Source organism: Staurois parvus, unplaced genomic scaffold (assembly GCF_062004578.1).
Source record: "Staurois parvus isolate SC_StPar_1 unplaced genomic scaffold, SC_StPar_1.0 ptg000025l, whole genome shotgun sequence".
In the NCBI taxonomy this organism is placed as follows: domain Eukaryota; kingdom Metazoa; phylum Chordata; class Amphibia; order Anura; family Ranidae; genus Staurois; species Staurois parvus.
This window is the reverse complement of record NW_028317821.1, coordinates 9096153-9111100: the sequence shown is the minus strand read 5'-3', so window position 1 is coordinate 9111100 and position 14948 is coordinate 9096153. Positions and strand designations below refer to the sequence as shown.

The 14948-nt window shown below is 38.4% G+C and overlaps 1 protein-coding gene across 1 annotated transcript in view; it reads left to right on the top strand.

Annotated features, from left to right (window-relative positions):
- LOC149471234 (uncharacterized) overlaps nt 1-14948 on the top strand; it is a 212800-nt gene that overhangs the window by 110052 nt on the left and 87800 nt on the right. The window contains exon 4 of the mRNA XM_089651821.1: nt 2547-2644. Coding sequence (XP_089507947.1) covers nt 2547-2644 — 98 coding nt within the window. The remainder of the gene's footprint in view (nt 1-2546; nt 2645-14948) is intronic.

Below are 14948 nucleotides of genomic sequence, written 5' to 3'. Positions count from 1 at the left end.
TTCAGGTGGCTGTGAGTGAAGTTTCAATGAAAGTCAATGGGAGGGGTGAGGTATAAACAAATGGTCATATTCTGAAAACTATCAGGAGTATGTCCTAGCCGTGAACATTTTTAGTGACAGCAGGGTTAGCTGAACGTTTTGATATAAGATATGTGTAGGTGGGCTTGATAATGACATAGTTATGGCAGTTTACAAATCATGTTCTGATTTTTCCTTTCACACTGTAGCTTTCTCACTCTAATGTGACTCAGCTGCCCCCTGAGTGACCTTTGCTTGCACCTGTTACCTCAGTCAGTCACAGGTGTGTGAGAAGCTCTGCTCTAAACAGGCTGTTTAAACTTACCAAGTTCACTGGCGATTGCCATTTTCAAACGCTTGTAGTTTTAAAAGTATAAATGCTACCGTGAAAAGGTTTATATTGTGACAATCACAAGAAACAGACCTAAATTTTGATGTATAGTATGTCTCTGAAAGATAAAAAATGAAGGCACAGTCGCAGTTTAAAAACGTCCCTTAAAATTTCTTGTGTCTAAAGTGGAGTTTCAATGAAAGTCAATGGGAGGGGTGAGGTCCAAACAAATGGTCATATTGTGAAAACTATCAGGAGTATGTCCTAGCCGTGAACATTTTTAGTGACAGCAGGGTTAGCTGAACGTTTTGATATAAGATATGCGTAGGTGGGCTTGAAAATGGCAGAGTGATGGCAGTTTACAAATCATGTTCTGATTTTTCTGATTTTTCCTTTGCACACTCTAGCTGTGCTCTGCTGCTCAATGCATTCCTATGGGAAAATTTCGCCGCAAAAACCGCAATATTTCTTGAACGATTCGGCGAAACGTTCCACAAAGTAATAGCAATCCGATCGGGAACAATCCGCACGTTTTGATATATTACTTGTATTTGTAGTGTAAAAACTGTGGGAGGAGTTAGCGTGGCAAATATGGCTATAATAAGAATAAGAATAAGAATATATATGTGAGATAACAATAAGTGTTCCTTGCTATGCAAGAACACTTAATGAAGAGACTGGCCTTGGGTGATACACAGAGATTTACATACATAAGTTATATCTGTTTATCTGTAGTCTCCTTTTCTCTACATCTGTTCAAAATTCAGAAGTTAAAAAAGCTTGTCTGAGCTTTCAGAAAACAGGGGGTGGATTGCTGAAATTACACACTGCAGAGCTCAGTAAGAAGATTTCTGAGAGCTAATTGGAGGGAAGGGACACCCCCTACCTTCCATACAGCACACAGGGACAGATCTGAAGCTGTCAATCTGTTAAAGGTCCCTTCCCTGTCACCATTTTTCTCTTGGTGTCAGGAAAACTTGTCAGAAATGACTAATGCGAATAGCAGGGGAATGGGGCAGCATTCAGAAATGGCACTTAGTGCTCTGGATAGAGACAAGTACACACTATAGAGGGATATGCTTTGTTCGTATTTCATTTCTGAGGGTTACAACCATTTTAAGGCATGAATGCGCCTGGGCAAGGTAGCAGTTTTGCCCTCCTCATCCCTCCAACTCATATTGGTAGGGTTTTCAATAGGCACAGAGAAGCCACGACACTTGAATTGTCTGTACTGAAATGACACAAAACTGCCTACAAGTGCATTTTACTGTGTGAAGTGACAGGCAGGTTCACAGCTTTGATCAACTGCACTATCACCTGGTTTACTATACAGGTATGAAGGTTTTAGCTTGCCTGTCTGGGTATCCACTTGGCCATAGACTCCTCCTTTGTCTTTCTCCTCTTATTTGACATCATTATGTTACTTTCCCCTATATAGTTTTTAAAATAAAACCTTTTTTATACATAATATTAATGCATAAAAATGTAGATGTTTCTCTAATGTTCCTCAGTAAAACTTTAAAAAATAATTACTTTCAAGTAAACTGTAAAACAAATATGCAAAATTTGTACTCACTGCAGTTGCCTGAGAATTGAAGAATATAATGTCATAACTAACATATATTTATAAATTATATTAAATATATACAGTATATATATATATATATATATATATATATATATATGCAGTATATATATATAAAATTGATAGATAGACAATTGAACTGAAGTCTGGAGCAGGTTGTGAATCTACCAATATTACAACATCATATTTTTGGTTTGCTTCACCTTTTTGTATGAGTGTTAATCCTCATATGGTTTAATCATACATGTTTTGTTTTATTATTCCTCTGGTGTTCAAATAGATTAATATAGAGAGAGTCAGAAAGGTAAAAAGATAGATGGGCAGACAGATATAGATAGATAGATAGATAGATAGATAGATAGATAGATAGATAGATAGATAGTTCAGGGCAGGTTGTAAATCTGCCTACATCAGAACCGTTGCTACAAATGCACAAATTATTTCCATAATTGCTAGTACTCAGATTATTTAATTTTAAAGCTTGTTTTGTTTACTATGCTAATGCAGCTTGTGCTTGCGACAGAGCTTATTATCTCCCCTTCCACACTCAGTAGCAATCTGCTGATGCTCAATCCTTCATCATCTCAGCACTATCCATCTCTACTCTTCCAGATTCTGGAGATTGTCGACTATTATGTAACAGATGGCCTAACAGACCTACGACTCTTTGCTGTGATGGCTAGCTTGGCGCAGAAAATAGCAGCACTAGAGTAAGTATTCAAAGCCATAGACGCTCATGAATTTTAACTCATTGGTGACAAAAGAATTAAACAGGGTGCAAACTGCTTCATTACTAAAAAGTGTAATTAAAAGACTTGGATGGCTCTCCAGCGCTGAGTGTCCCCTTTCCACTAAGAAAAGCTGTCCCTTAATGCAAGATTAATCAAACTAGGCTTTTATGTGGATTTCATTTCCAATTGCACACAGCACACAAAAGAATAACTTCATCAAGCTACATAAGAATTCCAGGAGACATATCTTACATTGTTCTATTATGTCCCCACGTTCAAATTGATAATAGGAATATAAAGTATAGTTAATTTAATATAGTTAATACAAAATAAATAAATAAATATATATATATTTGATTAATATCATTAGATTAATAAGGATAATATACTTAATGAAATATAGTGTACCACACTTAATAAATAGTTACAGTACAGAAAGATCAGTTAATATTTTATTAACATATTACATATGTGCATTCCTAACATCTTCCCAAGCAGCAATCTGTACAGCCATCAGTTTTTCAGAAGAATGGATACAAAATAATTGTTGATCAAGCAAAAAAGAAACATGTAACAGGAAAGAGGAATCCTAGTGATCACACCAAATAAAAATATAACATTTAAAAAAATCTTATGATCATACAATAAAATGGCAGTGGTACTTAAATCTATATACAGAAATTCATTAATACTAAGGTATAGAAAAATGTTGCTCCCACTTCTCTCTAGAAAGGAGAGAAATAGGATTTTCATGAACATCTGATATACATAGCAAACAAAAGCACTGCAAAGGCTTACATGGTGTAGTAATAAGTGATGCATTTACTGATTTATAAATAATAATATGAAGTTACAAACAAAAACTTGTGGATGGCTTTGCACAATCTATTCTTCCTGTCAAAGCAAAGTGATAATATGGATAGTGGAAAGACTGTCATGGCCACAGGCAGTGATTTGCAAAGCCTATGTGCTAGACATTTGCATTTAATTTCATTACAAATTGATTTTCAGATAAAAATTTGATGTATACAAATCTTCGAATGGACATAGTAACAAATGTCAATGAATCAACCAAAGTTATAACAAATGCATTAATTTCATTTCTTGCATTCGGATGACGTCACATGATGCAATAGAAGTTCAGGCCCATGGGGAAACTAATAAAATTTTTGAATTTGTTCGATAACTCAGATTTGTGTAAATTTGTGATTGAAATTGAATTTGTAATTGTCACAGTTAGTCAGTTCAGTTCCACAGTCTAATGCAATTCTTAGGTTTGAAAAATTCAGGGTCACCGAAATTTTCATTATATTTATTCAGTTGCATCCAAAAATGTTGAATAGCTTGAATATATATGAATAACAAATCCACCCGAAATATCGAAACTGAAAACTAATATATAGCAATCTTCTGAAATACCGAAAACGAATCAGTTCAACATAACGATTATGATGAAACAAAATTCTTCAATGAACAAATGCATCTGAAATGAAATGAAACTAAAATTTCTGGCATGCACATGTCTATCACAAACAAAAAAATGTATTTATTTAATTTGTAATATTCATCATCATCGTCATTATTATTATCATTATTATTATTATATAATAATGAATAATATTCATTATTATTCATTTGTAAACACCCCCAGGCATTTATGGAATTGGCCATCTTGAGTAAAGACAGATGATTCATGTGTTATTTACTTCCTGGAATCTATCTGCCCTTAGCTCAGTCATAGGCTGAGCTGAGAACCCCCCCTCCACTCCTGAAGACTGCTGGGATGTATATAATCGTATGCATAGATATGTAAACCAGGAAGTAATGTAAAAAAAGTTTAAGCTCTGGTTCACACTGATGCGGTGCAGAATTCGTAGTGTTTTCTGTGCGAATTCCGCACCGCATGAGAATTGCACCCAGTTCATACGAACTGCTGCGGGTGTGTATGTTAAGTTAGCAACACCCCAAAAGCGGTCCGCAAAAAGCGGTGTGATGTGCAGAATCAGATTGCATAGGTGTGAATACCCATGCGATCCAACTCTAGTGCGGACCCAAAAACGTTTTTGGTGCGGGTGCAGTGCGATTAGAGCTATACAAAATGTATGGCTCCAATCGCACCGCACACAAATCGCATGTAATTTGCACAGGAATGCGGGGTGGTTCCTGTGCGAATCACATGTGATATACCGCACCACATATATGTGAACCCAGACTAAAACAAGTAAATATGATATCCCTTCCTATTTAGTAATGCTAGCAGAATAAGCATTAAAAATTGGCCATGTTGCTGAGACAGTGATGTTCCACTTTAAGTTGTAGGTGTATATGTCTTGATTTTCCAGCAGCACAATTTCCCTGTTTCTGTACACCTAGTTTTTTCTTGCCTGGTGATCCTAGCCAGTAACACATTTCCTGCCGTAGGATGACAGCATGTACTCTATCTGTGGAGGAGCAGTGTTGTCACCCTTAGCTGCTTGCTCCTCATTTAGACTACAGAATACCTACACATCTCCTCATCTTCTTACCATAAGGGAGAGGTGATCTGTAGTTCACAGAGCTGAAGCGGAAGGGCTGATAACACTGCTTGAGATTGCAATACAAGACTGCCAGAAGCTCAATTCAACAGGTATTTTTCAGCATTGTGGTGTTCCTACATAGGCACATACAAAGTACTGGAGAAATGTACTGAATATGTTTTTTTAAATTTTGCCTAGACATTATTATTATACAAGATTTACTGTATATAGCGCCAACAGTTTGCGCAGCTCTTTACAAAATTAAGGTAGACATTACAGTTACAATCAGGGGCGGACTGACAACTCATGGGGCCCCCAGGCAATAGGGGATCATGGGGCCCCTGTGTCCTTGCCCAAACTCAAAAAAGCCTATGAAAAAGGTACCAGGGGCATCTCATGGGGCCCCCTACTGACCCCGGGCCCTCGGGCAGTGCCCGAGTTTCCAAATGGTCAGTCCGACCCTGGTTACAATACAAATTGGTACAAGAGGAAACAGAGGGCTCTGTTCTTTAGAGCTTACAATCTAGGAATATACTGTAATGAACTTGGTTAAGGTGAGAAATGGCTTTATATGCATGTCACCAAGAAATGGGGTGTATCATTATTATTATGGCAGGGAAATCTCACTTTTGGAGTATTCTAGACAAATAAAAAGCCAGTAGCTGCACCAGGCTCCACTTATAACTAAAATAGATCCTTCAGGTGGACTGACACTTTAAATAAACACTTTCTAGCAGGGAATTGGCACTATACTGTATCACTTCATACATTCCATATAACACAATCCACTGTGATGATGTTTTTTCAGATAGATACTGAAAAGTGCAAGTTTTATATATACCTCCATTGTATACACCTATAGTACCTGCACAAGATGCGCCTAAAATAACATGTATGAAGTCTGATTGATGTGACTTGTATGTGATACTGTATAATATCAGAGCGAATCTGTTAATAAACTGTGTGTTTTAAAAAATATATCTCATTAATGCCTTAGTTTATCCCAATTAATCTTGCAAACACGTAAGGATTATACTCATTTTCTTATTCAGCTACAAATGCCCCTTGGGCAGAGAATACAGACATCAGTTACTTTTAAGATGTGTGAAGTCAGGTCACCAGGGAACTCCTGTTCATGTTGGTCAATTGGGTCATCAGCACAATGTGGAAATTCTTTTTTTTTTCCTGCTATGTAACTCAGCCCATCTGCTCGTCTCTAACCATATGGTGTACAATAGGCTGAGACTGGAGAAATGCCGCTTTCATGTATCTGAATGTTACAACATGTATTCAAAGTCTATGTAAGTGGCATTCCTTTGAAGTGATTGCACAATGTATTTACAAAAAGAGAATATTCATATTTACAGAATTATATACAGTGGTCATATGGCATTGTATCTCAATAAAGGCTAAACAAATGTTTTGTTTAATATTGACAATTGTGAGTTTTTAGATTTGTATTAACTCTTGCAAACATAATGAGCATGTATCTGATGGCATTATGCAATAAAACAATGCCATTATTAATAATTAAAGAGGAACTCAAGCCAAAAGGTTTTTTTTTTTTTTTGTAGATTTGGACAGCATAAGAAAGGGCTAGAATGTTTGACTACCCACCTTTTGTAGAGGTTTGAATGTGTTTCCATCATTGGAGATGATTTACTAAAGGCAATTAGACTGTGCACTCCGCAAGAGCTTGGTAAATGAGCAGATGCTCTGCTGACTTCCATCATTCAATCATGTGCAAGCAAAAATGCTGTTTTTTTATTGTCCTTGCATGTGATTGGGTATGTTTGGCAAAGGGAGGCTTTACCTAATTTACTATGCTCTGGAGCAACTGAACATGCAGAGTGCAACTGCACATTGCAAAGTGCACAGTCTATTTGCCTTTAGTAAATCAACCCCATTGTGTTTGATTGCATAAACCCTTTGTTCATACATATAAACTTTAGCCAATTTGGCTAGAAGCCAGGAAACCTATTAGTGTATATATCAATTTTGGGAAGAGACTGGAGCCCCCAAACATGGTCCCCAAGAAGAGATATAACATATAGCTCTATACAGGACTTTTTTTCTCAGAGAATAGGTGCAGGAACTCCCCCTTTCTGAGTCTCCGTCCCCTACCCTCCTCTGAGCAAGGTCCCTTTGTTCCACCCCCTACCCACCTCTCAGTACTGCCCCTTTTAGAGAATATAGAACCAAGTATCATTTTGTAGTGATAAATAATTTGTATGGAATTTGTTAATGATAACAAGGAAAGCAGTAAAATAGTTCCCCTGCTGCCAGCAACAATAGATCCCCCACACATCAATAGACTTCCCCAGCAACAATAGGTTCCCCCAACAATAGACCATACTCCAGTAACAATAGATCCCCTGCAGCAACAATAGACCCCAAACCAGCAACAATAGATCCCCTACATAACAACAATGGATCACCCACAACCACAACAAACCCTCACCCCCAGTAACAAAATATTTACCACAGCTTCATAAGATCCCCCCAACAGCAAGAACAGATCTCCCGGCAGCCATCTATCTCTCCTTCAACAGTAGATCCCTACCAGCAATATAAGGCTCCCCCCAACAACAATATATCCCCCACCTGCAACATTAGACCTTCACACAAAAACTTATCTTCACGAGTGACAATAGATCCTCCAGCAGCCAGCATCATTAGATCCTCTGGTATACTCCACACCCCTTGCCATTACATACATTCAGTGCAGAAGGTGCCAGAACTGCGTTCCTCGACATTCTCGCTGAAAAAAAAGCACTGACTTTACATAGAATGAGTAGAGATGACTATTTAAACTTTTACATAGCACTAATTCAGGTGAATATGTTATTGATCTGTGTGTGATATTATATTTGATGGCACTGTTTGATTGTAAAAGCTTTGTTCATGTGAATATTTTGATCTACCACAGTCCCAAAAGCATGTAATTAAAAACAGGCTTAGGTCTCATGCACACTGGGGCGACGTCTGCCATTTTTCTTTTCTGCCCCTAATGCACCTAAACGAGATAGAAAACATCCAGTGTGAATGAGTCCTTAAAGAAAATTGTTGCAATTTACCATTATTAACAATCTATTTAACCACTTGCCCTCCAGAGGATTTACCCCTCTTCCTGACCAGGCGATTTTTTGCAGTACGGGTCTGTGTTAAATTTACTTGACAATTGCATGGTTATGCAACACTGCACCCAAATTAAATTTACGTCCTTTTTTTTCCACAAATAGAGCTTTCTTTTGGTGTTATTGATCGCCTGTGCATTTTCTATTTTTTGCGCTATAAACAAAAAAATTTTGAAAAAATAAATATATTTTTTACTTTTTGTTATTAAACATGTCCAGTTAAAAAATTAAAAAAATCTAATTTCATCATAAATTTAGGCCAAAATGTATTCTGCTACATGTCTTTTCTAAAATCAAAATCCCAATACATGTAAATTAATTGGTTCATGTGAAAGTTGTAGTAAAGTTGTAGTAGTTGTAGTAAAGTTATAGTAAAGTTTACAAATGGCGGTTTATATAGTGGAATTTTTCATTAATTTATTTTTTACAAGAAATGGCTGCGATCAGTGACATAGTGGGACTGCGGCGGGCATTCTGGCACTGGGGGAATTGATGATCAAAGGGTTAACTATGTGCTGTGTGTGTTTTACTATGGGGGCTGTGCAGTCACACTGCTTTGTATGACTCTGAGATGCAGAGCCATATAAAGCAGTGTGCAGGAGCTGACAGGGGAGAGATTTGTATTGCTTAGATACAGGTCTCTTCCCCTTCGGTAATACTCGGACTTCACTGGGTGCCAGCAGGGAATCACCGGCCGGGACCCAGTAATTGACAGCCAAGGCTGCAAATGGTGTGATTTTGTGCATCCCTGCCACCCTGTAGCAGTAATTCTGCTATAGGGTGGTGTGGAAGCAGTTAAAGAAAATTGTAACAGGGACACATAAAAAAAAAATAATAAATTGAAAAGGGCTCTAACCTTCAATTACTCTTCAAAAAATATGCATTTTTATTTCTGTTTATGCCCAGATTCCAGGATAAGGGCCTAGTGTACATTTTGGAAGGGACTCCATTCTGTTGTTTTTTTTAATATTTTTTTGTTTTTCTTCAGGGCCCCTCCATGTCTATGCAGGCTGTATGAAGGAAACCCCATGAGCTAAAACATTTGTGCTATTGCTGAAGTCTTTTTTGACATCTATAGCAACACTGGGTGTCCCTCTTGCAGTGCTGAACTGAGATTTCTTCTCAAAACTGTATTAAATTCTTTTGATTCTGAAGTTTGTTTTTTACCAATTTGCAAAATGATACCCTTTTATACAGCCCACCTTTTCCTTTAAAAAGGTTCAAGGTTAGGACTGTTTAAAGCAGTATTAAATCCTCTCCTCTCCCAAAAAAAAATTATTAAATTGCAGCTTATGAATTCATAGATGGGGTGGCTGCATTAGTTTCCTTTTTTGGGGCATTTTTTTTATCTTCACCTGGTGCCCTAGTCAGTAAATTTGTTATTTTTCAACTTACTTTAACTGCTTCCCGACCACCCTATAGCAGAACTACTGCTACAGGGTGGCAGGGCTGCGCAAAATCATGTAGATATACGTGATTTTGCATTTATTATTTATTTATTTCAGGTACTTATATAGCGCCATCAATTTACGCAGCCCTGCATTTCTGGGTAGAGGGCGCATGCGCTGCCCTACCCGTGCCGCAATTGGCGGCTACAGCTGTCGATCACTGAGTCCCGGCTGGAGATTCCCCACCGGCACCCAGCGACCACCAAGGAATACTGACAGGGAGAGGTCTGTATGTAAACAACACAGATCTCTCCCCTGTCAGCACCAGCATAATGCTTTGTATTGCTCTGCATAGCACAGCAATTCAAAGCAGCATGCTTACATAGCAAAACACACACAGCACACATAGTAAAACAGCACACAGTTAACCCTTGATCGCCCCATACGTTATTCCATTCCTGCCCAGTGTCAATAGTACAGTGTCAGTGCTTTTTATTAGCACTGATCACTGTATTAGTGTCACTGGGGATGTCAGTGGCAGTTAGTCAGTTCCCCCCCAGTGTCAGAATTCCGCTGCAGTCCCGCTATAAGTTGCTGATCACCGCCATTACTAGTAGAAAAAGGAAAAAAAATCCAGTTTTATACTGCCATTTGTAGATGCTAAAACTTTTACGTAAACCAATTAATTTACATGTATTGGGATTTTTTTTCAGCAAAGACAGGAAGCAGGATACATTTTGGCCTAAATTTATGACAAAATGTGATGTTTAAATTTTTTTTTACTGGATATATTTTATAGCAAAAAGTAAAAATATTTGTCAAAATTGTCGGTCTTTTTTTGTTTAGAGCAAAAAAAAAAAAACGCAGAGGTGATCAACTACCATAGAAAGAAAGCTCCATTTGTGGGGAAAAAAGGACATAAATTTCATTTGGGTGCAGCGTTGCATGACCGCGCAATTGTCAGGTAAAGAAACGCAGTGCCATATCACAAAAAATGGCCTGGTTAGGAAGGGGGGTAAATCCTCTGGAGGGCAATTGGTTAACAGGCCAAGCTGTCCAGACAAAGTAGCAGTTAAAGGGTTTAGACAAACCGTCTACCACTCACAGGTATGATAACATTTTTTAAATCATTTGTCTAAAATCTTTATCACAAAAAGAAAAAAACCTGCTTTTAAATTGTTAGCTGGAGTTCAACTTTGTCAGCCAAGTCCATCTAAATCTGCTAGTCTAATGGCTGGTTCACATGAATTGAACAGGCTGACAGCTCATTCTCTGTTGCTATGGTTGTGCTATTGAGCTCCCTACCAGCACAAACACAGGTGCACACATACATGTCCTCACTCTGTGAGGCCACATTTGCACATACACTCCTCAGCAAGGGGTTAAAAGAGTGTCACCCTGTTTCTTTCTTCAAAAATGTTCAGCTTTAGTTGTAACTGTTGACCAGTTGTTTTTTTCTTGGACGTGTTATATCTATCTAACTTCCATTCCATGGAGTCAAGAGATAGGTATGCTAGGCTTTAGCCTTTCCTTCAGATGTTAAATTGGTTTTAACTATTGGACATAGTAGGGTTTATTTACAAAAGCCAAATAGGCTGATCACTTTGCAAAGAATATGTTCAATTACGTGTAAGGAAAAAAATCAGCACTTTTGCTTGCACATGATTGAATGATGAAAGTCGGAAGAACTTCACTTCATTCACTAAACCTTTGGGATAATACCCTTGCACAGAGAATAGTCTATGTGCTTTTAGTAAATAAACCCCAGTATGTCTGTTTTTACTCTGGAGCTTGGCACAGTAAATATTATATTTTTTTGACTACCTAGTGGTTGATCTAGTTTTTTTTCTCTTGTTCAAATGGTGTGCTATTCCACCATTTTTTTAATGAATGGTTAGTTGGTCTTGATGGCTTTTTATGGTAGCACTTTCTTCTCCTTGGTTGTGTTTATCTGCCCTGGTCTGAAGCACAAGGTTGATTCTAGGTGTCCTACCTTTGGTTGTGGCAATATTCAAATTGCTTGACCCTTGTTCATCTAGCTTTCTTTCAGGCATTGATTCTTTCAAATACATTTGCAATATGATCTCCACTTTGCTAGATCTCTTAGTGGCTTTTGTGTACCCCTCAGTTGGACTCATTTTGGATGTCCTGACTGTTTAAGAATTTTTAAAATGTCTGTGTCCCTCAATGGAGGATAAAGCAAATATGATTTTTGTACTTACTATAAAATCTCTTTCTTGAAGTCCATTGAGGGACATAGGTCCTTCCCCTCTGTGCTACTGACTTTATGTACTAATTGTTCACAAAACTGTGGCATGCTGGTCAGGGCAGAATTATAATGAGGATGTCCCAATGCTTTTTGTTTGCCAGTGTCCTAACCTCCTGAATGCAACTAAGCCCAACTGTTTAATTTCTGCATGTTCTGTTTTCTTCGATGGATTGCATTAAAACAAATTTTGCAATAAACACAAATCTATTTTATTTGCTTTGAACTGAGACGCGAAGATTATGGACTAATTCACATGTTTTTCAGTGCACTAATGTGCTCACCGAAATGAATGAGCTACCATTGCACCCTAACATGTCAAGAATTAAACATGACCCCACTATTCATGGCCTTAGTACGTTAGAATGCCATTCAAACTGAATTTCACTGCAATGCATATAATATGCTGAAATATAAATGAGCCCTTAAAAATTCTTTCAAGTTTGTTTGTATTTTTGATGCCCACTGGAAAGATTTTCCCCTTTCTTCCTGTCCCTTTGACCCCTTGAAGGGCAAGGATGGCAACAAAAATTTGCAAAACTTCTTCAGTCCACTAAATGAATTTTTTCTTTAGTCTGTGTCCTCATGTGACTGGTAGTAGTAGGTGGGTGGTACTTCCCTCATCTTTCCTTCCTCATTGGGCACAAAGTGTGGGTCACATAAGAGGAATACTCCGGGGGGGAGCTCTTCTGGGCTAAGCTAGGCACTTAAGACTGGTCACTCTCCTTGCACATGGGGTATCTTTACTTTTGCGGTGCTCACCAATGCCCTAGGACAGGGCAGAGGCCACTTTCAGGGATAACTCAACCTTGAGGTGGACCTCCAACTTATAGATGACTGTATACCATGTGCACTTGTACAGATAAACTGGACTCCAGTTAACTCTTTCAGGCCCTGAATCAATGTACACCTTCACTGTCAGTTGTTGCAGTTTGGAGGGACATGCTGAGTCAATTCCCACTTCACTTGTCATGCTTATCTACCCTATCTTTCTCCCAGTAATGGACTGGAGTCCCCCTGTGCACTCCATGCATGCACAACATTAACTCTTCCTCCTCTGTACTTATGACCAGGTCGGGAACCTCTACAGTACTGATTTGCTCCCGTTGCTATGGGAAACAAACAACTCAGAGAGAATCCCAACAACTCCCTCAATGCTAGAGGAAACCCCTCCTGTTGCAGGTACATGCTTCATGACAGGCTGCTTGTAGTGCTGTAGACTTCCGTTACCCCTGGTAACAACTTGCTTGTACTCCACAGTGGGTTAGCTCTTTGTACTGCTGTCTTCATACCCCAAAGTGCTGCACTGACCCAGACTGCAGATTATGTGTAGTGCCAGTTACTTTCATACACCCCATGAATAACTTCAGATCAGGCATGGCAAGGTTTCAACACTTTACTGAATGCCTTCAGCACTCAGTTCACAGAAGGCAAACAGTATTTTCTCTATCGATTCACTAACTACAAGTGAGGCTGCCCCAGCATACCTGCACAGGTAAGAGTCCAGAGTTCAAGTGCTGGTGTCTCCAGGGTAGACCACAAGTCCCAGCAGTTCCTCTACATATGGAAGGTTTCAGGACATAGGTCTCTGGCAGAATGGGCCAAGGCAGGTGACAGCCAGTGGGAACTCCATCTCTCTTCTGTACGCACCCTGATCCAGACCCATGTCCCTTTTATAACAACACAGGACCACTGGGTCGAGCCCATAAAGACTGCAAAGATAATCATGGGAACAGCGGCATAAGGTATTAACCCACTACCTTCCAGGCAGGGTAGCAACCAGGGGCGGACTGACCATTTGGAAACTCGGGCACTGCCTGAGGGCCCGGGGTCAGTAGGGGGCCCCATGAGATGCCCCTGGTACCTTTTTCATAGGCTTTTTTGAGTTTGGGCAAGGACAAGGGGGCCCCATGATCCCCTGTTGCCCGGGGGCCCCATGAGTTGTCAGTCCGCCCCTGGTAGCAACTCATTATCTACCAGTAGTCAACCTGACTACAATATCATCTCCTATAATGACAGGAAGTTTGAAATAACGTCTCCATTAGAAACATAGGCAGCAGCAATAAAAACCTGATAGAGGCTCCAGCCCTTCCCTACTTATCCAAAACTCAATAAAACTTGCAACCTATGCTGCAATAACAAAAGAAAAAAAAATATATAAAAATATAAGAATAGCAATCATTTTAAAATAAAATAATATAAAAGCTTGTTCTAAGAACAATAAAGAGAGTGATACTTTTGTTAAATACACACTTACTTGTAAAAAGTAGTGAAAAGTAGCATACTTCAGTCCTACTACTGGACTGATAACAAAGCATGCTGCAAAGATACCTTTAACATAGCTCATGATAAGATAAGAACAAGCACTGTGTGTCTGGCACGTGCTTATGTCATCAGTAATATCTTGTATGTAAAAGTGTTATAGGTTTTCACTAGAAAATATTCTGAATTTCTTCCTGTAAGCTATGTAATAGCCCTTGTTTGCTGGTGTATAATGTACACCCAAACTGTAATCCCAAAAAGTACAGTTTAAAGAAAAACTAAATAAAAATCAAGAAGAAAAAATGTTTGGAAACATAATATGACTTAAGCTGGCCATACACTGGTAGATTTTTAAACAATCGTATGAAAAATCTCATCAGTACATTAGATGATCCAACAGAGACTTGACAAATGTAGTTTGAAAGTACTTTAAAATGTTGTTTGTGTTTAACATTTGATTTTAATGTGAATGGAATTTCCCAAAGGAAATTGACCTACGCTGTTGAAAGAAACAATTGAGTACTGTCCGTGATACTTTTTTTATTTGCACTAACATACAATTTTGAGGACAAGCTTTCGGGGTATGTCCCCTTCTTCAAGGTCTAAGCAGTACTATTAAAAATCACAAAGTTTAAGCAGAATGTTAGAATGGATTGAGAGAAAAAAAAAAAAAAAAAAACGCTGTTTGAAATTCATTTGTTAAATAAACATTTT